Here is a 24,792-nt window from a genome sequence, read left to right as displayed (position 1 = left end):
CCACAAATAGTAAATATAGTCAATAGAACACAATGTTGCCACTCACCCTTAAGTGAAAAAAAATTCTCTCTATTGAACTTAATGGACAGTTACCAGACAGCCTAGATTTCTTGGAGCAACTGCTAAGGCCCACCACCCTGGGAGCAGGACTATGGGGACCTTCCTCCTCTCATAGCTATCACTTGACTGGACTGCATGAAGCAAAATTAAGGCTTTGGACACCTGAGGGACACTTACACAAACTGACAGACATACAAATGTATGTAAAATATGAAAAGATTCCTTGATGTCTTGGAAAGGGACTGAAATGAACACAGCATCAAATTCCAGAGCTACTAATATTTGCCAGCTACAATTATTGTTGTTTTTTAGGTGGGAGAACAGTATGGTACTTATGTTTAGAGAAAAAAAGGGATCCTTTTATTTTTTCCACAGATATATGCCAGTGTGTGTGTGTGCGTGTGTAAATGCTATGATATTTGGGATTTTTCTTCAAAACAATCTGGGGGAGAAAGAAAGTAAGTAGGGTGAGATAAAACAAGCCCAGCCAAGAGCTGATCACTGGTAAACCTGGGTGAGGATCCTGGGGGTTTATTATACTATACCTGCTTTTGTTTCTGCTTAAAGTTTTCCTAAATAAATTAAAAATTGTTTTAATAAAATGTGTCCTCTACAGTTTAAAATGCAATTACATAGGTAAAGTATCTAGCACAGAGCCTGAAACATAGTAAAGGACTCAATGGTAGCTATCATTAGTGGTATTCCATCCCAGAACAACCTCCAAATAAGATAGAAATTACTTACATGACAGGCCACCAAAGCTCCTGTGTTCCAGCCAATCAAGATAATGGGTTTGTGTGGGAAATGGCTGTGAATCTTCATGGGCAGAGAAAGAAGACAGTAAGACAGGAGGCCAAAGATGGGTGCAGAACAACCCCAGAATGCTGGGTATGCCACAGTGCACTGAAAGAGGGGCGTTCTCACCTCCAGCACTTTGCTTCTCACTGCCCCAATCATATGCTCAAGACACTGTAGAACTCCTACCCCACTGCCATTGTTCAGCAGATGGGTGGCTACAGGGATGACCTGAAGGAAAGAAGTAGCCCCAACACCAGCAGAGGTAAGTTTCAAATCTTTCAATTCTGTTTGACCTACCCCAAACCCTTTCAACCTTGGAATTCCACATGAAAGAAGGGTTAGAGGAGGCTCCACATTCAAGTTATCCATTTTGACCTCCCTCCCACATATTCTTCTCCTCAATTCTCCAAGACTATATTCCCTGCCAGGAGGGAGTTCCTCCTGCCCCCACACATACCTTGCCTAAGCAGGAGAGCTGAGACTGCCAGAAGCGGTGGCGGCGTGAAGTGGGAAACACAGAGCTGGAGGGACCAGAGGAGGCGATGAGAATCAGTGGAGAGCCAGGGAGTTTGCTCTAAAGAGGAAGGATCCCACCCAAAAACCAGTGAGTGAGAAGTTTTCTTCCACGAAATTCCAAGTATCCCAATACCTTTCTCATCCCAACCAATGCTCCTTTGCTTGTGAAATATGTTAAGCACTATACAAAATAAATTACTAGTAATAGTTAAAGAAGCCGGTCAGTCGCACCGGCTCACACCTGCAATCCCAGCACTCTGGGAGGCCGAGGCAGGCGGATCACCTGAGGTTAGGAGTTTGAGACCAGCCTGGCCAACGTGGTGAAATCCTTTCATTACTGAAAACACAAAAATTAGCCAGGCATGGTGGTGTATGCCTGTAATCTCAGCTACTCAGGAAGCTGATGCAGGAGAATTGCCTGAACCTGGGAGGCAGAGGTTGCAATAAGCCAAGATCATGCCACTGCACTCTAGCCTGGGCAACAGAGCACGATTCTGTCGCAAAAAATAATAACAACAAAAAATAGTTAAAGAAGCCATTTATCCTCCTGCCAAGGTTCTAAGGCTTGAGTCTAAAATTTGTATGTGCCATTGTTAAGTCCTGAGCCATCCAACTTACTGGTTTGTTATGAGAAAGCACGCCCACAGCAGGGTCCCAGGGCCTCTTCAGTAGGAGAGACAAGGCCTCAGCTCCTGCAGCCCCAGTCTTCGTGTTGGATGACACAAGCATCCGGTCAATCAAGGTTGGGATCTACAAAGAAGGAAGAGCAAAGCTGATTCCAGTGTAAAGCAGGAGACCTGCCACCATCAGCAATCAAGCAGAAGAGCAGGGCCCCACTAGAAGCCAGACAGACTTCAACGAAGCCTCTAAAAACCTCCTCAGGAGCAGCAGTATATATAAATAAACGGGCGAAAAGTATGCTCCCACCATGGAAAGTGAATGGGTACAATCCTTTGGAAAGCAGTCTGGATATGTGGCAAGGGACTTAAATGTACTCCCATCCCTTTTCCAAATGTTTCTACTTCTGAGAACCTTTCCAAAGAAAACATATCAGAAACAAAAACACACACAAAAGGATAAGGAGAGTTATGCACAGAGATAAATCAACTATGAACAATAATAAAGTAAAAACAATTTAATATATGTATGTATACGTAAGGGAGTGGTTTAGTCAACTATCTACCTAATTGGATATTAACAATTATTTTCAAATATTTACAAGAATTTATTTATTTATTTATTGAGACAAAGTCTCGCTCTGTCACCCAGGCTAGAGTGCAGTGGCCTGATCTTGGCTCACTGCCACCTCTGCCTCCTGGGTTTAAGCGATTTCTTGTTTCTCAGCCTCCCAAGTAGCTGAGATTACAGGCGTGCACCACCATACCCAGTTAATTTTTTGTATTTCTAGTAGAGATGGAGTTTCACCTTATTGGTCAGGCTGGTCTTGAACTCCTGACCTCAAATGATCCACCCGCCTCAGCCTCCTAAAGTGCTAGAATTACAGGCGTCAGTCAGCCACTGAGCCCAGCTTTCAAATATTTACAAGAATACATAATAACATATAGCAATAATTTTGCCAAAATGTTACAGGTAAAATAGAAAATATAAAAATGATCTCTACTCAAAGCTGGGCTCAGTGGCTCATGCCTGTAATCCCAGCACTTTTAGGAACCAAGGTGGGCAGATCACTTGAGGTCAGGAGTTCGAGATAAGCCTGGCCAACATTGTGAAACCCTGTCTCCACTAAAAATACAAAAATTAGCCAGGCGTGGTGGCACACCAGTAATCCCAGCTACTCGGGAAGCTGAGGTACGAGAATCACTTGAACCCAGGAGGTGGAGGTTGTGGTGAGCTGAGGTCATGACACTGCATTCCGGCCTGGGCTGCAGAGTGAGACACTATCTCAAAAAAAAAAAAAAAGAAAAAAGAAAAAAATTATCTCTACTCAGAAAAAAGACTATAAGAAAATATGCTGCACACCTGTAGTACCAGCTGCTCAGGAGGCTGAGACAGAAGAATCACTTAAACCCAGGAGGCAGAGGTTGCAGTGAGCCAAGAGCGCGCCACTGCACTCCAGCCCGGGCAACAGAGGGAGACTGTCTCAAAAAAAAAAAAAAAGAAGCCAAAATGTTAATAATGATCTCTATAGAGTTTATGGGTGACTTTTTCCTTTACAGATTTCTATGTTCCCTAAATTTCCTCAATGAGTGTCAGTTGATTTTATAATTTTGTTTAATCTCCATTTTCTTCTAGAGTACTGCTTTCAAGCTGTGGTGTACTAAATAAACCTGTTATTATGTACAAAAATATATATCCTGCTATACTATGTACAGTGTACTTTATCTCATGTCTGTTTTTTACCATCTACCAGAAATGTAACATTACAGATGTGCAAATATAAGTTTCAGACATGTTGATGCTTACACTGAGAATATCTGCGAATTCCATGCTACCCACAAAAGGTCAAAATGACCTAGGGGAAAGGAAAAATGTTTAAATATTAGAGGCAGTTTTCAGAAAAACAAAAAGGTTTTGAAAAATTGGAGAATAAAAAGTACTACGGTTTTGATGCAAGTTGTAAAACTCCAAAAATAGCAGAAGATAAGTTGCTCTTAATTTAAAAACAGAGAAACTAAATGGATTTCTATATGAGAAATTAGAGAATTATAACCATTAGACTTTCTCAGTTTAACTCAGGAAACAAATATTCGTGCAACTGCTTTTACAAGGCACGAGGCTAGTACTACAGAGGAATTTATTCTACAAGAGGTAATGAAGACAAACACCCAAATAACGGTGGGGGATGGGAACAGGGAAAGACCGATAACTGCCATGAAAGAAACAGAAGCCCAAACTGCTATGATTCAAACCACCCAACAGAGAAGGAGAAGTTGAGGCAATTTTCATCTAAGATGCAGCATGTGAAATGAGACAGGCTCTTTGGAACAGGCAGGATTCCAACACAAGATGAGAGAAAAGCCTTCCAATCAGAGACACCAGCAAGAGGCAAGAACATGCAGAGCTTATTCCAGGCACATATGCACTAAAGTCAAGGATTCAAGCAAGGAAGGAGGAGGATGTAAAAAGCCAGTAGGAAGGATAAGACCAAACCGCAAAGGATCTTCCCGTTCTTTGTAACTCACTCTAGAACTGTGAGCCACTCAACACTTTGAGGCAAAGGATCTGACCCTGGGTTAAGCTTTTGTCTAGCAGTACTGTATAGCTATGAAACCAAAGAGGCTTGAAACTTGCTTTCTGTCAACAAGGGATAATCAATAACTGAATTTTCCACTTGGAGCTGGGAAGACCAAGCTTCCCTGGTCTTTCCAGCATTGCATTCACTCTCAACAGCTGACTAAAAGGCTAAGGTCTGTGCCTTCTCTTTATCATAACGGATCTAATGGTGAAAGTAGCTGGGTGAAGAGCATGATTCCATCCACCCGCGCTTTCACATCCAGCAGGCACTTTACAAGTAAAACAATCTTATAATCATTTATATCCTTTGGGAAACAACCAAAGTATTTATTGTGAATCTAAATATAGTCATGGGAAAATAAGAGTCCGATGGCAGAGGAACCACTGTGGAGAGCACAGCCCAGAGAGGATGTTGCCTCAAGTCTGAGGCCCTTGCTCACTGGTGTACCAGCGAGCCTTCCACCATTCCAGCCAACCCACACCATGGCCCAGCAGCATGGGAGGAAAGCACCCAACTATGCATGATGTGGAGTCCCCCCAGTGGTCTGCCAAGGTCATAGTAACTGACATTCACACAGGATATGTCCAGTCAGTAACTTAAATAGGGCAGCAGTATAAATTCCTCCTTAAAGGGAAATTATGCTAGCCATGGTGAGTGAGGCAGGGTCACCAGAGAACTGAGACCCTGGGCACTACCAACACTCATCTCCTACAGTGTATTCACCAATGTTACACTTTTACCATAGGTAGAATGCTGAGGAGAACATATGTGAAGAGGCCTACAATACTTCTGGGCCACCACTGTCTGGGCCCCATACTCTACCTGCCCACCACTCACCTCCCGGGTCCAGGGTTTCTACTATAGGGGAGCAGTACGGGGGAAAGTCTGGGACTCCCTTTTCATTTGTCTCTTTCTTCACTAGAAAATATACTCCACGGTCAGGTGCAGTGGCTCACGCCTGTAATCCCAGCACTTTGGGAGGTCAAGATGGGCGGATCACGAGGTCAGGAGATCGAGACCATCCTGGCTAACCTGGTGAATCCCTGTCTCTACTAAAAAATACAAAAAACTAGCCGGGCGAGGTGGCGGGCGCCTGTAGTCCCAGCTACTCGGGAGGCTGAGGCAGGAGAATGGCGTAAACCCGGGAGGCGGAGCTTGCAGTGAGCTGAGATCCGGCCACTGCACTCCAGCCTGGGCGACAGAGCGAGACTCTGTCTCAAAAAAAAAAAAAAGAAAATACACTCCACCAGAGAAGGGACCAGTTTTGTTTTGCTCATCCCAGTACCTGACACACATAGGGCTCAAAATAAGTAACTAATGTCAAATTTCCTACCATGAATATTATTAATGTATCCAGTCCTGAGTTTTATTTCAGCACTAAACCAGTCTTCTAACAAACTTGGCACCCTTTAACTTAAAAACAGATAAGAAACAATGAGTCTGCAAGTTTTGGGGATGGCTGAGGGAACATGTTGGTCAAGCAACTTACAGCAGCAAGATGAGCCAGCTTCCTGCGAAGCATAAAGTAAAACTATTAAAAAAAAAAAAAAGTCAAAAACTGAATCAGGCTCATGCCTGTATCCCAGCAATTTGGGAGAACAAGGTGGGAGGATTGCTTGAGGCCAGGAATTCAAGACGCGCCTATAGCAAAACCATCTCTATAAAAAATTAAAAATTTAGCTGGGTGTGGCAGGGTGTGGCAGCTCACACCTGTAATCCCAGCACTTTGGGAGGCTGAGGTGGGCAGATCACGAGGTCAGGAGATCGAGAGACGATGAAATCCTTGTCTCTACTAAAAATACAAAAAAATTGGCCGGGCAGGGTGACACACGCCTGTAGTCCCAGCTACTCAGGAGGCTGAGGCAGAATTGCTTGAACCCAGGAGGCGGAAGTTGCAGTGAGCCATCATGCCACTGCATTCCAGCCTGGGCAACAGAGCGAGACTCTGTCTCAAAAAACAAGAAAATTTTAGCTGGGTGTTGTGGTGGCACACACCTCTAGTCCCAGCTACTTGAGAGACTGAGGCAGGCGGATTGCTTGAGCCCAGGAGTTCGAAGTTATAGCGAGCTATGACAGTGCCACTGCACTCCAGCCTGAGTGAGACAGGAAGACCCTGTCTCCAAAGAAAAAAAAAGGCCTCAGACGACTTTGATTGAATCAGTTCTTTCTCTTCTCTATTTTTCTTAGAGACAGGGTCTCCCTCTGTCACCCAGGCTGGAGTGCAGTGATGGGATCAAACTCACTACAGCCTCCTCCCACCAGCCTCCTAAGTAGCTGGGACTACAGGCACGTGCCACCATGCCTGGCTAATTTTTTTATTTTTAGTAGAGACAAGGTCTTGCTATGCTGCTCAGGCTGGTCTCAAACTCCTGAGCTAAAGCGATCCTCCTGCCTCAGCCTCCTGAAGTGCTAGGATAACAGGCATGAGCTACTACACCCATTGGAGAAAAACACCCCAACTATTTCAAGAACCTATGAGGGTACTACTTAAATAACTGTTAACAGTTACTGTGGCTCACTGCTTACTATGTGCCCAATTTTGTGTTAAGCACGCTACCTGAATTAACTAATTTAATTTTCACAAAACTCCTAGATAGGTATTATTATCAGCCACATTTTAGAAATGAGACACTAGTCCAAGCTTACATAGCTAATCAGTGACAACACTGAGATCAGCCAGGCAATCTGCCTCCAGCATCCACATTCTACCACATTGAGGACAGCCTGATGCAATCGCTGGAATCACCAAGAAAAACAGTTTAACTCTGTGCAATACTAAGTAAGAAAGCAGGGAACTATAATGATATGTTTGCACTGAATTATAAAAATGTTGCTACTAAAGGCTCATGCCCTGGGGAGCAGAGTTGAAGGCATCACGGCACACTCCCGCTCTGCAATCTCCCAGTGCTCTGAGCACCAAGGGTCTGCTTCTGGCACCTTTCTCAACAAACTCTTCCCTGGTAAACCCTTCATCAACTTCATGATAATTCAATTCAGCCATGACTTCAACCACAGGCTGCAAGGCTAGAAAGGCTAAACATATACTCTGGTTTTCAGGCCCCGTACCTCATCCTGGAGCTAGGAGGGCTGAAAACGTTTACACCAGACACAAATGTGAAATGATACCTTGTCTCCCAATTTTAATACCAAACCCATTAGTTTTGGCCATGCACCCCAGACCGACCAGATAATTACCTTGCCCAACCCCACATCCTGAACCCACAGGAGAGGCTGGCTATCCCTAGGACAGGGCAGACACCAATCACAGCCTTACCTTCCCCTTCAGCGTCTGCAAAGCATCCAGGTAGGCTGCCAGCATGGGCAGACTCAAGGTCTCCACGAGGGTGGTGTGCAGCCACTGGATCAGCTTGGTGTCCCAGCTCACACTTGCCAGAGCCTGCCGCACTCTCCTTGCACACTTGTCCACAGCAACACGGCGCAGCACTGGCTCATTACAAGCCTGAAGGATGTAAGTGGAAGTGATAAAACATGAGGACTACCTGGTTAACAAGTCGGGGGACAAGTCAGTCAGCCAGTGAGGCCTGAACTACGAAGAGCCCACTGTGGGCGGATTTCTGGTGTCTTACCCCTTCGTTGGCCAAGCGGGCAAGCCGGTCAGACTGCAGGGCTTTGAGGATCTTGTTGAATAGCTTGTTCTGGGCCATTGTCCAGCCAGTCCTATAAGGGAAACTCTGAGGAATTATAGTCAAACCCTGGGGACGCTCCCCATGTATGTATAAAGAATATTATGCTATAGTTTTATGTCTCCACCATGGAACAGTAAAACGAAGTAGCTTAGTCTAAGACCATTGAGCTAAAACACAAGACCTAGATTCTGGTCCCAATCCTACCAAATGAAATTGTCACAGCACACATTTGTATTAATAACACACATACATTTCCACACACACACAGTAATATACACAGTACAAGTCAAGACTAGTCATGAATAAAGTCTTTCAGGCTAGCAAAGCTAATTATTTGCTTAGTAGCTAAAATAATCCCAATCGTAAATAAAAGCACAGCACCATTGAACAGACATATTTGAATTTCATAAGTTATATATTTCACACAAAAAGGCAGACAGGTTCAGCAAGCATTTTAATGTACTAAAATCTCAGACTAAGGTAACAATTCTTTTTAAACTAGACTTAAGAACAAAAATATAGCGGAAATATAACCAATAAAGAGGCTATTCTTCCACTCTTCAATAATCTACCCCACACTAATCTCCCTTTTCCATATATATTTTTTCTATATGTCACACAATTAGCAAATTTATTTTCGAGAGGCCTGTTCCATATAGGCTAATATGTTATCATCCCAGTATACGGCACTGGCATTCACACATCTACCTTATTGCTTATTGCTTACCTATTACTTACTGAGGCTTTGTGAGTCGCAGACATCTATCCTACTGTTCTCATCTCTACTTCATCACACCCAGTATAGTGATATGGAGCTTATTATTGTCCCCCTTGACCCCACTTCCAGCAATCCTAATTACTCAGATGCTCTAACTCTGGCTAGTGACCTTCCTAAAGATACCAAAAGAAAGGCAGTTGAAGATGCTCTATAATATTTACCTATTCTCCCTGCCTTTAAAAAAAAGCTGATGATGGCCAGGCGCAGTGACTCATACCTATAATCCCAGCACTTTGGGAGGCCAAGTGGGGTGGATCGCTTGAGTTCAGGAGTTCAAGACCAATCTGTGCAAATGCCAAAACTCCATCTCTACAAAAAATACAAAAATTAGCTGGGCATGCGTAGTGCATGCCTGTAGCCCCAGCTACTCGGGAGCATGAGGTGGGAGGATCACTTGACCCCAGGAGGTTGAGGCTGCAGTGAGCCGTGATCATGCCATTGCACTCAAAGCTTCAGTGACAGTGAGGCCTTGTCTCAAAAAAAAAAAAAAAACTTACATGAGTGCTGCACCCAAATGAGACCCTGGAATGGGATCAAGGTAGCATTTCAAATCAGTCTGGATAAAGTCCCTAAATGTAGGGCTGAGACAACCACTGGCCAACTGGAAAAAGAAAATCTGATCCCTACATATCATTCTACATCAAAATAAATTTCAGATGGAAGAAAATGAAGACATAAAAGGAAGAAAGAGAAATGTAACTACATAAAAATTTCAAACTTTGGCCAGGCGTCTGGAATCCCAGCACTTTGGGAAGCCAAGGTGGGTGGATCACGAGATCAGGAGTTCAAGACCAGCCTGGCCAATACGGTGAAACCCCGTATCTACTAAAAATACAAAAATTAGCTGGGCGTGGTTGCGTGCGCCTGTAGTCCCAGCTACTCGGCAGGCTGAGGCAGAAGAAGTGCTTGAATCCGGGAGGCAGAGGTTGCAGTGAGCCGAGATTGCGCCACTGCACTCCAGCCTGGGTGACAGAGTGAGACTCCGTCTTGGAAAAAAAAAAAACATATTCAAACTTTAAGCTGGGCATGGTAGCATGTGCCTGTAGTTCCACATACTTGGGAGGCTGAGGCAGGAGGAGCCCAGAAGTTCAAGTCTGGCCTGGGCAACATGTCTCTTAAAAAAAAAATTTAAAAAATCAAAAAAGTATAAACAAGATCAAAACACAACGAGAAAATGACTGCCATTTCATTAAAATAGAAAGAGGCTCTAGAAAATAAGAAAAAGATGAAATACTCAAGGGCAAAGAACACAAAAGAAGGTAGGTCACAAAAGAAGTCAAGTCAACTCTACTTCAAAATTAAACAGGCTGGGCGTGGTGGCTCATGCCTGTAATCCCCGCACTTCAGGAGGCCAAGGCGGGCGGATCAAAAGGTCAGGAGTTCAGGACCAGCCTGGCCAACATAGTGAAACCCTGTCTCTACTAAAAATACAAAACTTAGCCGGGTGTGGTGGCGTGCGCCTGCGGTCCCAGCTACTTGGGAGGCTGAGGCAGGAGAATCATCTGAACCTGGGAGGCGGAGGTTGCAGTGAGCTGAGACAGTGCCGTTGCACCCCAGCCTGGGCGAGAGAGAGAGACTCCATCTCAAAAAAAAAAAAAAAAAAAAAAATTAAATGCAGCCAGGCAAGGTCTGAGGCAGGAGGATAGCTTGGACTCAGGAGTTGGAGACCAGCTTGGGCAACAAAGTGAGACCTTGTGGCAGGTGCCCAAAGTTCCAGCTATTCAGGAGGCTAAAGCTGGAGGATGGCTTGAGTCTAGGATATCAAGGCTGTAGTAATGTATGATCATGCCACAGCGCGACAGAGCAAGACCTTGTCTTAAAAAAAAAAAAAAAAAAAAAAAAAAGAACCAACAAGTGCAAATTAATAAAGTATTATTTTTTCACCTATCAAACTGGTAAAAATTAAGTTTAATAATTCTCTGTTGTTGAGAGGGTACAAAAGAACTCTGTATTCTGTTGATGGAAATATAAATTAGTACAGCCTTCTGGAAAAGCCAATTTGGAAGAATTAATTGAAAAAACTAAGTCAGATCATGTCACTCCTTTGCTCAAAGTCCTTCAGTGGTCCCAGTTCAATCAGTTTTTAAAAGCCAAAGTCCTTGCAATGGGCTGCATGGACTCCATGTCTTTCAGATCTTACCATCCATGACTGATCCTCACTTACTTCACTCACACTGCCTTTCCTCACAGCCCCCTCCACTCCCCTGCCCTCACACACACAACAGGCACACTCCTGCATCACAGACCAGGGCTCTGCCCTTCATTACGCCAACCTGAAACAATGGCTCCCTCTCTCATCTCCTTCAGGTTGTTGCTCAAATGTCACCTGCTGAGGCTTGCTCTGACCTATCTCTATTTAACACTGTAACCCTCCAGTGTTACCCTGGGATTCACTAACCTGCTTTCCAGAGGTATCACTACCTCATAGTCTATCCATGCTATTTATTTGTTTAGTTTGTTTCTCTCTGCCAAGGTGTAAAAGGCCAAGATGGCCAGGACTTTTGTTGGTTTTGTTTAAGTGCTATATCCACAGCACATAAAACAGAGTCACACACATACTGGGGAGTTAAACATCTGCTGAATAAATAAATGGATGGATTGTGGGCACATTGCATTCTAAGTTCTGTAAACAGCCAGGTCCCTATCCAAAACCTCAGACTCTATACCATGTTAATACTGAGGAGCAAAGAGGAACACAGGCACATGATCTATGTCCTTCACCAAGACAGTCAGACTGCAGGAACAACATCAACAATCTCAGTTTCTCTGGCTTCATAAGAGACCAGCATCCTTTCCATCATATCCCACCCCACAAGATACTCTCATTTCTACAGGTCATTGTTCTAGGAACACCAACAATATGGCCCAGTGAGTATGCAGATGGAGGACAATTACCCTTTGTTATTCACTTTGTACAACTACCTAAAAGTTCCTGGATAGAGCAAATACCCTCTAGAAAGGAGGAAAACAATAGTCAAACTCCTTTTCCTTCTGTAAAATAAAATCTCCACCTACCACACCTCCAGTTTTACAACTTAACCACATTACAGGATCCAGGAGAACCCTACCTAGGGACAAGGGTTCTATCCCACTCTCTAATAAAGAGCTATGTGCTCTGAGTCTTCTTGTCCATAAAATACATACAGCTAGATTACCTCTAAGTTCCTTCTAACAATAAAACAATTCAGGTTAACTACGATTACTGATAGCAGCAAAAGTTGAGAGCAGTGGAAATCCAATATTAGAGAAACAAAATGGGATGACTATCTTCTTCAGAAGCACCCTCTACCTTCAGAAGCTTTCCTTGCTAGAGCTAAATCCTCTCTTAACTGCCAAAACCTCCCATCCTTTTGTAACCCCCTTTTGGAGGTACTAGAATCAGTCTGAGGTTTCTTGGAATTGTCCTTTTTCTTATTCTTCCCTAGTTATCTTGGCTTAATCTCTGCTACTTCATCAGGATCCAGTTTTTGTGGTTTGATATTCAGAGATTCTGGACTTCAAAGGTGAGGGGATGAAAGTTTCAACTCAATGTTGGGACTCAGGATGCCTTGGAACTGGGAAGGTTTATTGAGACCAGAAGCTCCAGCCCCACTGGTTCATTATCTTGTTTTCTGTCACATTATTTAAATGCACAGCAGACTCACAAGAGTAGCAGCTCTCTTATGTACAGTGAGTCTCAGATGGGCTTGAGAATTTGATGGTGGCAGGAGGATAGGAGGAGACAGAGCAGACGCTTACAAGTCATTTGAAAAAGCTCTCTACAAACATGGATATATCTCCATGTTAATACACTTCTTTGTTTTTAAAAGCTAGGTAAGTTGTACCTTATTTGTGGACATTTAGGTTGTGCATTTTTTATTGCAATTTATAAGCCACTGCAGTGACCACCCCTCTCTTCCTCAAATATATACATACACAACTATCTATATTTTATTATTAATTCTTGTTTTTGTTTAGACAAGAGTCTTGCTCTGTTGCCCAGGCTGGAGCGCAATGGTGCAATCTTGGCTCACTGTAACCTCTGCCTCCCAGGTTCAAGTGATTCTCCTGCCTCAGCCTCCAGAGTAGCTAGGACTACAGGGGCACGCCGCCACGCCCAGCTAATTTTTATATTTTTAGTAGAGGCGAGGTTTCACCATGTTGGCCAGGCTGGTCTCGAACTCCTGACCTCAAGTGATCCACCCATGTCAGCCTCCCAAAGTGCTGGGATTACAGGTGTGAGTCACCACGCCCAGCCCTATCTATCTCTATTTTATACACTCACACAAGTATCTCTGTAGGATAAATTTCTTCAAATGGAAATGACCAAAGGCTATCCGTGTTAAAATCTCTGGATAAGGCCGGGCATGGTGGCTCATGCCTGTAATCCCAGCACTTTGGGAGACTGAGGAGGGCGGATCACCTGAGGTCAGAAAGGAGGTGGAGACCAGCGTGGCCAACATGGTAAAACCCCATCTCTACTAAAAACAGAAAAACTAGCTGGGCATGGTGGTACGAGCCTGTAATCCCAGCTACTCGGGAGACTGAGACAGCAGAATCGCTTGAACACAGGAGGCGGAGGTTGCAGTTAGCTGGGATCACCCCGCTATACTCCAGCCTGGATGACAGAATGAGACTCCGTCTCAAAAACAAACAAACAAACCAAAAATCTCTGGATTTCCAGTTCTTTGAAAATAATAGGTATAAAGGACCTGTAGCATCTTGAAAGTAGTATTATATTGCAGCCTTACCTCCAGCAATCATGCTAATTTACAATCAACCAGGTTAAGCAATGAATATAGTTTTTTCACGTTCAACAATCTCTGGAGCTTTCTCAAAGCCTATTGATCACACTGCAAACTTTAATTCCAACAACAGAGAATGAGGTATAATTTATTTATGAAACATCAACAGCATTTCCAAAATTATCCTGTTTTTATTATATAATGATGTTTTCCCGATTTGTTTTTCTTACTCTGTATTAATTCTGCAACCCAAAATTATGGGAGTAAGGAAAATGATGTGAATGCAAGGTGCAGAGGGTTAGAAAGCTATTTAGAAATTATCATCATACACCAATGACAGCTGAAATTAAATTTTAAAACCACAATGTTGAGAGTCCAAAATCCCAGAAAAAGTTCTTAGGATTGCTGCTGGATATACAACAGAGTGACTTCAAGAATTGAAACCTGATCTCTATATTTTGTCAGCTTCGTGGGAGGCTGGAAAATTAAGTGGGCAGAAAAAAAATGATCTAAACCAAGATTAAGATAAAGAGCATGCAAGAGATATAATTAGGGAAAATTTTAAAAACAGGAGACAGAATTTTAAATACAAGCCTAAACAGTCAAATAGCTGATGGGAACTGTGGTGAGTCAACTGGCACACCCCACCCCCTGCCCTACCCGCCTATTCAATTTTCATGAGGGCAAAAATGCCTTTTCTTCCTTTCCTAGATGAGATCAGAGAATCTTTTGTTCTCTCTGATCTGACTGAACCTGAATGATATGCTGACCTCTGGCTCATTCTATTCAAAGCAGCTAAAATATAACATTAGTCCTGAAAATATCTGATATTTTCAAATTTTGGATACTGTTTCAAAGGAGACTAATTAATTCAACATTAAAATATCTAAAGGACTTTTTTTTTTAACCAGAAGTCAAACAAGGAGACACAAAGGACATCAGATAAACTCAACAGTCATACTTTCCTTTTTCAGATTATAAAATTCTTTTGTCGGCCGGGCGCGGTGGCTCAAGCCTGTAATCCCAGCACTTTGGGAGGCCGAGACGGGTGGATCACGAGGTCAGGAGATCGAGACCATCCTGGTGAACACGGTGAAACCCCGTCTCTACTAAAAAATACAAAAAACTAGCCGGGCGAGGTGGCGGGCGCCTGTGGTCCCAGCTACTCGGGAGGCTGAGGCAGGAGAATGGCGTAAGCCCGGGAGGCGGAGCTTGCAGTGAGCCGAGATCGCGCCACTGCACTCCAGCCTGGGCGACAGAGCGAGACTCCGTCTCAAAAAAAAAAAAAAAAAAAAAAAATTCTTTTGTCTAAACACTAGGAGAAGGGAAGGAATGAAGGAAGGGGAAAGAAAGAGGGTGGGGGAGGGGAAGGAGGGAGGATAACTCAAAGACCTTGGACTTAAAATTTCAAACATCCAACCTAAGATTTATACAGATACATACAATATTGAATATATAATTAAAGAAAGTTCAGAAAAGGCAAATGGGGTGTTTTTGGCTGGAATTCAGAAGTTCTGATTTCTAAGATAAGAAAGTCTGCTTTTGGATACTACATTCTTTTGCTGAAATGTTGGAAATGTCCTAAAATCCATTTGAGCAATGCTGAGAAGTATCATGTGTTAGGAGAATTTTATTAAATATCTTTCAAAAGCTATGCAACTAATGAAACGGCATTTGACAAACATCTGGAGGAAACAAAAAAAAGCTGGCCCGACATCTTCAGGACTACATCACTATGCCAGCAAATAGAAATTATTTTCAAAGGTCCTCTAAGTCACATGTCATGGCACGCAGACACAAGAACATGACCCAGGCAGCTCATTTTTTCTATAAGAGGCTGGACAGAAATGTTCTAGGGTTTGCAGGCCATATGGTTTCTGCCACTATTCAACTTTGTGGTTTTAGCGCAAAAGTGGCCATGGATAATACCTAATGAATATGACTATATCCCAATAAAAGTTTGCGCACACTGAAATTTTAATTTCACGTGTCATGAAACAGTATTAAGTTTTTTTGCAACCATTTAAAAATGTAAAAACCATTCCACACAAAAACAACAAGCAATGGGTCAAATTTAAATCAGCCCACGGTCACAGACAACCCCTAATACAGACAATTAAATAAGGTAGCAATATTTAAACCATTTCACAAAATATCAATCATTAATAAAGAAAGCCAGAGTCGGGGGCAGGGAAGGGAGGAGCATGTTTCTTTTTTTTTTTTGAGATGGGAGTCTCGCTCTGTTGCCCAGGCTGGAGTGCAGTGGCATGATCTAGGCTCACTGCAACCTCTGCCTTCCAGGTTCAAGAGATTCTTCTGCCTCAGCCTCCCAAGTGGCTGAGATTACAGGCATTCGCCACCACGCCCAGCTAATTTTTATTATTTTTAGTAGAGACAGGGTTTCACTATGTTGGTCAGGCTGGTCTCAAACTCCTGACCTCAAATGATCCTCCCGCCTCAGCCTCCCAAAGTGCTGGGATTACAGGCGAGAGCTACTGTGCCTGGCCTATATACATAAAGTTATTTGAAGACAGTATCTACTGAAATCATTAAAGAGGGAGGAAAAAAGCTCTTAACAAGGAAATTAAGTTTCTGCCTCTACAGACAAAGAGCGATTAGTAAACTCTCCGGGAAAAAACTCCAGAGTTCCAGGGAGCCGACCTACACCGTTCATGGAGCTCTTGATGTGGGAAACTAATTTTACATGACTTTATACAAGAAGAAAGGAAGCAGCAATTTAACAATCAAGTCAGGGAAAGAATGGCAACACAATGATTATAATCAGAGCAGAAGGAACTGCAAGCTCCAAACAGGCTACAGACTCAGGGACAGGGTCATAAAACGGTGATCTCTGAAACTGAAGCTAATAAGTGATCATTAATAAAATCGGCTATATACAAAAGTTACAACCAAAAGAGACGGTTTGTAAGACTGCGGCCAATGAGAGAAGGCCTCCAAAATCTCATCAGACACTAAGAAAACAAATAATCTAGGATCAACTGAGCTTTAATGAATTACATCAATCTGTGGCAATGTCGTAACAGAAGGATGGTGGTCCACAAGGAAACTGGAGAAAGAAAAGCCAAAGATAAGAATCCGTCAGTGCTTCTCTAAAGGACAGGCAGGAGAAAGTGCACCCTGGCCTACTCTGTGGACCCACCTTGCCTAGAGGAAAGATGTGTACTTCCAGCTATTCTGCTGTGCCTCCTGTGTAGACTCTCCACTCATCTATTCACTTCTGAAATAAAATAGTTTTTCAGACTTTCCAGCTGAGAACAGACACTCTGGCCAGACCACCCCAGTGTCTCTTATGCTTTGCAGTTATATCTCTCCTTATAAATTAAGAAACTCGGCCAAGTGCAGTGGCTCACACCTATAATCCCAGCACTTTGGGAGGCCAAGGTGGGCAGATCACTTGAGCCAGGAGTTTGAGACCAGCCTAGGCAGCATGGCGAAACCCAATCTCTACAAAAACTACAAAAATTAGCCAGAAATGGTGACGTACTCCTGTAGTCCCAGCTACTTGGGAGGCTAAGGTTCCCACCTGGGAGAATCACCTGAGTCCTGGAGGTTGAGGCTTGCAGTGAGCTGAGATCGTGCCACTGCACTACAGTCTGGGTGACAGAGTGAGACCCTGCCTCAAAAAAAAAAAAAAAAAAAAAAAACTGGTATTTATAGTATTATTAAGTCTCTAATGACTTTGGTAAGTATGAATTGTCCACAAAAACCTCTTAATCATAACCATGGATGAACTGACGACAAAAAAAAAAAAAAAAAAAATCACGCAGTTCTCCTATGTACTTTGCAAAATTGCAAAGGAAAAGGTAGTGGAAAATACCACAAAGGGATACATAACCATATGAGGCCACCTTGTTCAGCCACCACTAACTGGTCTTAATCTCTTCTTACTGCCCTTAATTAAGGCAGATGGTATGGTGGTTGAGAACACTGGGTTCTGGAGTCAGACTGCTTGGTTTGAACAAACTCCTTCTCCATCACTTCCTAATTAAGGTTTCTTAAACACTCTGAGCTCAGTTTCTTCATCCTGTTAAGCAGAGATGAAGGGGGTTATACCTCCAAGAGTCACTGGGAGGACTAAGAGACAATGCATTTGAAGAGCCTGATACAATGTCTGGCACCTAGAAAGCACTCAACAAATGCTGGCTCCTTTTTGTTATTACCATCGTTGTTATTTCTATTTTTAACTGTAAAAACTGATAAATCCTTTTGCTGAATACACTGACTCTAGCAATATTCCAGTAGTTGATCTTCATTCATAGCAGTTTAGTTTTCTTCTTTATCTGACGCTCAAAAGAGTTTCTTTTTTTTTTTGAGACGGTGTTTCACTCTTGTTGCCCAGGCTGGAATGCAATGGCGTGATCTCAGCTCACCACAACCTCCGCCTCCCAGGTTCAAGCGATTCTCCTGCCTCAGCCTCCCAAGTAGCTAGAATTACAGGCATGATGCGCCACCACACCCGGCTACTTTTGTATTTTTAGCAGAGACAGAGTTCGTCCATGTTGGTCAGGCTGGTTTTGAACTCCCGACCTCAGGTGATCCACCCACCTCAGCTTCCCAAAGTGCTAGGATTACAGGTGTGAGAAAAGAGCTTCTTAAGGCACTAAATTAATTCCAATGCAAGACCCCAACCATGTTCTTCACAAGCTTTTTTCAACCAAGGTGCAGAACTGCTCCTCCCTCAACAGCTGCTGTTTTGATCACACAAGCACACCTGTTCAATCTCATTTCCAACTTCCAACCAGCTTCAGTAATCATGTCAATCACCTCAAACTTTCTACCCCTCTTTCTCTCTCTACATTAGAAAATAAGGGTTCTCTGAAATTGTGGAAAGTTACCACCTACCAACTCCTGATATAAGAAGTAACATTTCCTTATATATAGTAGATATATGGATACACAGACAAAAAGCCATCAACAAAATGTAAGTTGAAACCACAATGAGATGCCACTTTATACCCAGTAGAACGGTTATAATTTTTTTAAAAAAGAAGAAAATTAGTAAGTGTTGTCAAGGATGTGGAGAAACTAGAACCCTCATACACTGCTGGTAGGAATGTAAAATGGTACAGCCAATTTGGAAAACAGTCTGGCAATTCCTCAAAGGTTAAATACAGAGGTATCACATGACCCAACAAGTCCACTCCCAGGTATATAGCTAAGAGAATTAAAAACTTAGATCCACACAAAAACTTGCATGCAAATGTTCGTAACAGCATTATTCACAATTGCCAAAAAATGAAAATAACCTAAATATCCATCAACTGATTAATTAATAAATAACATGTGGGCTATCCATACAATGTAATATCATTTGGCAATAAAAACAATGAAGTGCTGATACACACAACCACATGGATGAACCTTGAAAATATTATGCGGGGTGAAAGAAGCCAGTAGGAAAAGACCACATATTGCATGATTCCGTTTACATGAAATGTTCAGAATAGGCAAATCTATAGAGACAAAGGTCAATTAGTGCTTCCTAGAGACCAGAGAAGCTAGGAGGAAATGGGGAGTGACTGTTTATGGGTATGAGGTTTCTTTCTGGGATGATGAAAATGTTTATCAAATTGATAGCGGTGATGAATATACAACTCTGACTATACTAAAAACCAATGACTGTACACATTAAATAGTTGAATTGTATGGCATATAAATATTCCCAAAAAGATATTATGTGATCAGGTAAATGTTTACCAAATGAACAGGGACAAATGACCAGGAGAGGAGTACTGAGTCCCCTGGGGCAGTAGAAAGCTTGGGAACAAAACTAGCCAATATACTCATGAAAACAGGCTTCAGTGTGCCCTCCATAGCCTGCAAATCTATTTTTAAAAGCCACTCAAACATCTGTTAGCTTTTCATGTGACTTCACAACTTTCATCATCCTAGTTATAAACCATTTAAACACAATACCTTACAAATGTACATTTCATTTTTTTGTAGTTTGGGTAACCCCTATATCATAACTTAAACAACAGAAGCTACTACAGAGCTAATCATATCTATCAAATTTAATTCACTTATTTATCCAACAAACATTATATACCTACTGTGTGCCAGACAACGTCCTAGTGTGAAGTATGCAAAGATGGCTGAGATGTAAGCCCTGCTCTCAAGAAGCTCACACACAGCATGGTGAACTGAGAGTTATAATGTGAGACTTTGGAGAACACTCTGACTTGTGTTGCTGCAAATGAAATAAGGTCCTAATAAGTGTTATTTCAATGAAGATGATACGAAATAATTACAGGGCAGTGACCATCCTCCTGATGAGCAGCCTACCTGTTGACATGTTCCTCCCAGTCCTCTGGTGGAGGAGGGGCATCTGCATCAGTCCTGGCAAAGATGACATGCCGTTCACACTCATTCATCACGCTGCGTGCCTTCTGATTGTCATAGAGTGGCATAGGCGTTGACATGACCGTCTCCACATCTATTGGGACATCTGATTCACTGTAAACAGGTGAGGAAATAGGACCGGGCCACACATACTTCATAGGTATTTAACAATCATCTGGTTGACAAAAAATGTATCTTTAATACAGTCAGCTTTAAATTATGTATAAGCACATTATATCCACAAGAAAATTTTGATCCAAAGTCATCTTTCCCACACTTGTCTAGATCTCTGCCTTCTCAGACACGATGGTATGTACTGGAAGAACACAAAGTCATTTTTTCAATGAGTCTATATAAAAAATGATAAACATCTTTTTTTTTTTTTAAAGATAAATATGGGCCAGGTGCAGTGGCTCACACCTGTAATATCACCACTTTGGGAAGCCGAGGCAGGTGGATCACTTGAACTCAGAAGTTCAAGACCAGCCTGGGCAACATGAGGAAACCCTGTCGCTACCAAAAATACAAAAATTAGCTGGGCATGTGGCACATGCCTGTGATCCCAGCACTAAGGAGGCTAAGGTGGGAGGACTGTTGGCACCTGGGAAGTCATGGCTGCAGTGAGCCATGATTGCATCACTGCACTCCAGCCTGGGTGACAGAGCAAGACCTGGTCTCAAAAATAAATAAATAAATAAATAAATAAATAATACGGCCAGGCACAGCAATTCACACCTGTAATCCCAAGCACTTTGGGAGGCTGAAGCAGGAGGATCACTTAAGCCCAGGAGTGAGCTGGTCTCAAAAAATAAATAAATAAATGACAAATATAGCTAGGCACAGTGATTCATACTTGTAATCCCAGCACTTTGGGAGGCTAAGGCAGGACTGCTTAAGCCCAAGAGTTCAAGACCAGTTTGGCAACATGGCAAAACCCCGTCTCTACAACAAACACAAAAATTAGACAGGCATGGTGGTGTGTGCCTGCAGTCCCAGCCACTCAGGAAGCTGAGGTGGGAGGATGGCTTGCTTGAGCCCAGGAGGTTGAGGCTACAGTCAGCTGTGATCATGTCACTGCACTCCAGTCTGGGTGACAGAGCAAGACACAGTCTCAAAAAAAAAAAAAAAAAAAAGGACAATATATTCCATAAGCAAGTTGATTTGACTCAAACTAATTTTTTTTTTTTTTTTGAGACGGAGTCTCGCTCTGTCACCCAGGCTAGAGTGCAGTGGCGCGATCTCGGCTCACTGCAAGCTCCGCCTCCTGGGTTCACGCCATTCTCCTGCCTCAGCCTACCAAGTAGCTGGGACTACAGGCACCCACCACCATGCCCGGCTAATTTTTTATATTTTTAATAGAGACGGGGTTTCACCGTGTTAGCCAGGATGGTCTCGATCTCCTGACCTTGTGATCTACCCATCTCAGCCTCCCAAAGTGCTGGGATTACAGGCGTGAGCCACCACGCCCGGCCTCAAACTAATATTTTTAAAAGATCACTTTCAATTTTTGTTTAGTAGGCTACAGCTCAGGAGTGGAATTTAGAAGACCAGCGAGGCAGCCACTGCAGTTGACTGAGATAGGCCAGAAATCATGATAGCTTGTTTAGGGACGAGAACAGTACAAATGGAGAGAAGTGGCTAACAAGTTGATTGCCTAGATACCGTCCAATACAGTAGTTACAAGCCACATACAACTACTTAAATTGAGGCAGACGGATCACGAGGTCAGATCGAGACCATCCTGGCTAACAGTGAAACTCCATCTCTACTGAAAATACAAAAAATTAGCCAGGCGTGGTGGCGGGCACCTGGAGTCCCAGCTACTCGGGACACTGAGGCAGGAGAATGGTGTGAACCCAGAAGGTGAGCTTGCAGTGAGACTGCGCCATTGCACTCCAGCCAGGGCAACAGAGTGAGACTCTGTCTCAAAAAAAAAAAAAAGAAATTATTGGGCACAAGGGCTCAGGCTTGTAATCCCAGCACTTTGGGAGGCCAAGGTGGTCAGAACGCTTGAGCCCACAAATTCAACAGTGTGGGCAACATAGTGCAAAAATACAGAAATTAGCTTGTGGTCCCAGCCACATGGGAGGCTGAGGTGGGAGGATCAACTGAGCCTGGGAGGCGGAGGTTGCAGTGAGCCAAGATCACACCACTGCACTCACTCCAGTCTGGGTGACAGAGACCTTGGCCCAAAAAAAAAAAAAAAAAAATTTAAATAGAATTAAATATTCAGGCTGGGCACAGAGGCTTGCGCCTGTAACCCCAACATTTTGGGAGGCCAAGGCGGGTGGATCACCTGAGGTCAGGAGTTCGAGACAAGCTTGGCCAACATGGTAGAACCCCATCTCTACTAAAAATACAAAAAATAGCTGGGTGTGGTGGCACGTGCCTGTAGTCCCAGCTACTTGGGAGGCTGAGGCAGGAGAATGGTGTGAACTCAGAAGGCAGAGGTTGCAGTGAGCCGAGATCGCACCACTGCACTCCAGCCTGGGCAACACAGTGAGACTCCGTCTCAAAAAAAAAAAAAAAAAAAAGGCCGGGCACGCTGGCTCACGCCTGTAATCCCAGCACTCTGGGAGGCAGAGGCGTGCGGATTGCCTGAGCTCAGGACTTTGCAACCAGCCTGGGCAACATGGTGAAACCCCATCTCTACTAAACAACAAAAAATTAGCTGGGCATGGCAGCAAGCACCTGTAGTCCCAGGTACTTGGGAGACTGTGGCAGGAGAATTGCTTGAACCCAGGGGGCGGAGGTTACAGTGAGCCAAGATCGCACCACTACACTGCAGGCTGGGTGACAGAGCAAAACTCCGTCTCAAAAATATGAAAAAATAAAAAATTCAGTTCCGCAGCGACATTAGCCACATTTCAAGTGTTCAATAGATACATGTGGTGGCAGTTACCATACTGGATATCCCAGGTATAGAAGATTCCTATTATTACAGAGAGTTCCGTTAAACAGTGCTGGTCTAGGGTTTTAAATTCATACAAACTTTCCCTTTCAATAGCAAGTCAACTGGTAGTTATTAATATATGCTGTAAAGTCTATGATTTCCTTCTGTATGATTACCTAAGACAGATGACCTGGAATGCACATACCTTAGCTATTTAGCTCATTTTGTACAGAGCCTAGAACAGAAACATATAAATGAACATCTAAAGGTCTTTCATATTTTAAAATGAAATCCAGCCAGGCATGGGGGCTCATGCCTGTAATTCCAGCACTTTGGGAGGCCAAGGCAGGTGGATTGCTTAAAGTCAGGAGTTCAAGACGAGCCTGACCAACATGGGGAAACGCTGTCTCTAACAAAAATACAAAAATTAGCCAGGCGTGGTGGCGGGTGCCTATAATCCCAGCTACCTGGAAGGCTGAGGCAGGAGAACTGCTTGAACTTGGGAGGCAGAGGTTGCAGTGAGCCAAGATTGTGCCATTGCACTCCAGCCTGGGTAACAGAGTGAGACTCTGACTCAAAAAAAAAAAAAAAAAAAGAAAGAAAAAAAGAAATACTAGTGCCCCAAGCATCCTTCCCACTTTATGATATATTGCACCAACTTTGTCACCCCAAATACTATGCCAAACAAACTGGTCTAGTGGCTATCTGCCAAACGTTATGTTAACTTTTTGACCTCAGTGACCTTACTGCATCCATTTCCAATGACTGAAATAATTACATCATTATGAAACGAAATGAAATCACGTGCAGCTAGATTTGGTGGCGGGCAGAAGAGCTGATAATCTTCTCTAGGCCAGACATTGAGCTAGGTACTTGGATACGTGTACCTAAAAGAGAACCCTTGATTTCACCATCACAAACCTATCCTCCCCCAGTTTTCCCTAACTCATGGCACCACCCAACTGCTCAAGCCAGAAATCTGTCATCCTAATTTTACCTTTTCCTTTAACCCTGGTTCTTGCTCTTCTTTCCAATTCACTATTGCAGATCCTATTAACCTATTCACTCTACCTATGAAATACATCTCAAAGTCATCTGTATTTCTCCATTTGTACTGTTCCTGCCCGATACAAGATATCATGATTTCTGGCCCATCTCAGTCCATTGCAATGGCAGCCTGCAGCTGATCCTGTAAGCTCTACTCCTGCACTACAACATACTCAACAAAAAATCCAAAATGATCTTTTTAAAGTATAAATTGAATCTCTAGCTTAAGATCCTTCAATGGCTTCTCACCACTCTTAGTATCAAATTCCTTCACGAGGTAACCTCTGCCAACTTCTCCCTACCTCCCACTTATACCCCTACTGCTATTATATTCTGGCCACGCTGGCCTAAAAAAGTTCTTAAAGCATGCCGAATTCTCATTTTCAGGGTCTATATTTGGAGACAGAGATTATAAAAGGAAACAACTTTCTAAGTACCAAAAGAACCAAGTCCACAGAATCTCACTTTAAGAAAATGTCGCCTGGCGCAGTGGCTCAAGCCTGTAATCCCAGCACTTTGGGAGGCCGAGACGGGCGGATCACGAGGTCAGAAAATCGAGACCATCCTGGCTAACCCGGTGAAAACCCGTCTCTACTAAAAAAAAAAAATACAAAACACTAGCCGGGCAAGGTGGCGGGCGCCTGTAGTCCCAGCTACTTGGGAGGCTGAGGCAGGAGAATGGCGTGAACCCGGAAGGCAGAGCTTGCAGTGAGCTGAGATCCGGCCACGGCACTCCAGCCTGGGCGACAGAGCTAGACTCCATCTCAAAA

The 24,792-nt window shown here is 43.3% G+C and overlaps 1 protein-coding gene across 15 annotated transcripts in view; it reads right to left on the bottom strand.

Annotated features, from left to right (window-relative positions):
• The window catches only part of KANSL3 (KAT8 regulatory NSL complex subunit 3), a 47,611-nt gene that overhangs the window by 19,457 nt on the left and 3,362 nt on the right, over positions 1-24,792 (bottom strand). For 7 of the 15 annotated variants that reach the window (XR_003115241.1, XR_003115242.1, XM_025353557.1 and 4 more), the window contains exons 3-9: positions 20,026-20,196; positions 8,158-8,248; positions 7,845-8,030; positions 1,993-2,124; positions 1,316-1,432; positions 985-1,086; positions 805-876 (exon numbers count right to left, since the gene is read on the bottom strand). Coding sequence is in view for 12 of the 15 variants with exons in the window: in XM_025353557.1 (XP_025209342.1) it covers positions 805-876; positions 985-1,086; positions 1,316-1,432; positions 1,993-2,124; positions 7,845-8,030; positions 8,158-8,248; positions 20,026-20,196 (871 nt within the window). In the remaining 3 variants the exon portion in view is untranslated. Of the gene's footprint in view, positions 1-804; positions 877-984; positions 1,087-1,315; positions 1,433-1,992; positions 2,125-3,798; positions 3,848-7,844; positions 8,031-8,157; positions 8,249-20,025; positions 20,258-24,792 lie in introns of all 15 variants that reach the window. The other 8 variants (XR_003115243.1, XM_025353563.1, XM_025353564.1 and 5 more) reach the window with 4 other exon arrangements.

This window comes from Theropithecus gelada, chromosome 13 (genome assembly GCF_003255815.1).
Source record: "Theropithecus gelada isolate Dixy chromosome 13, Tgel_1.0, whole genome shotgun sequence".
NCBI classification, from domain to species: Eukaryota; Metazoa; Chordata; class Mammalia; order Primates; family Cercopithecidae; genus Theropithecus; species Theropithecus gelada.
The sequence above is the reverse complement of the archived record's forward strand: the minus strand, read 5'-3'. Positions and strand labels throughout refer to the sequence as shown.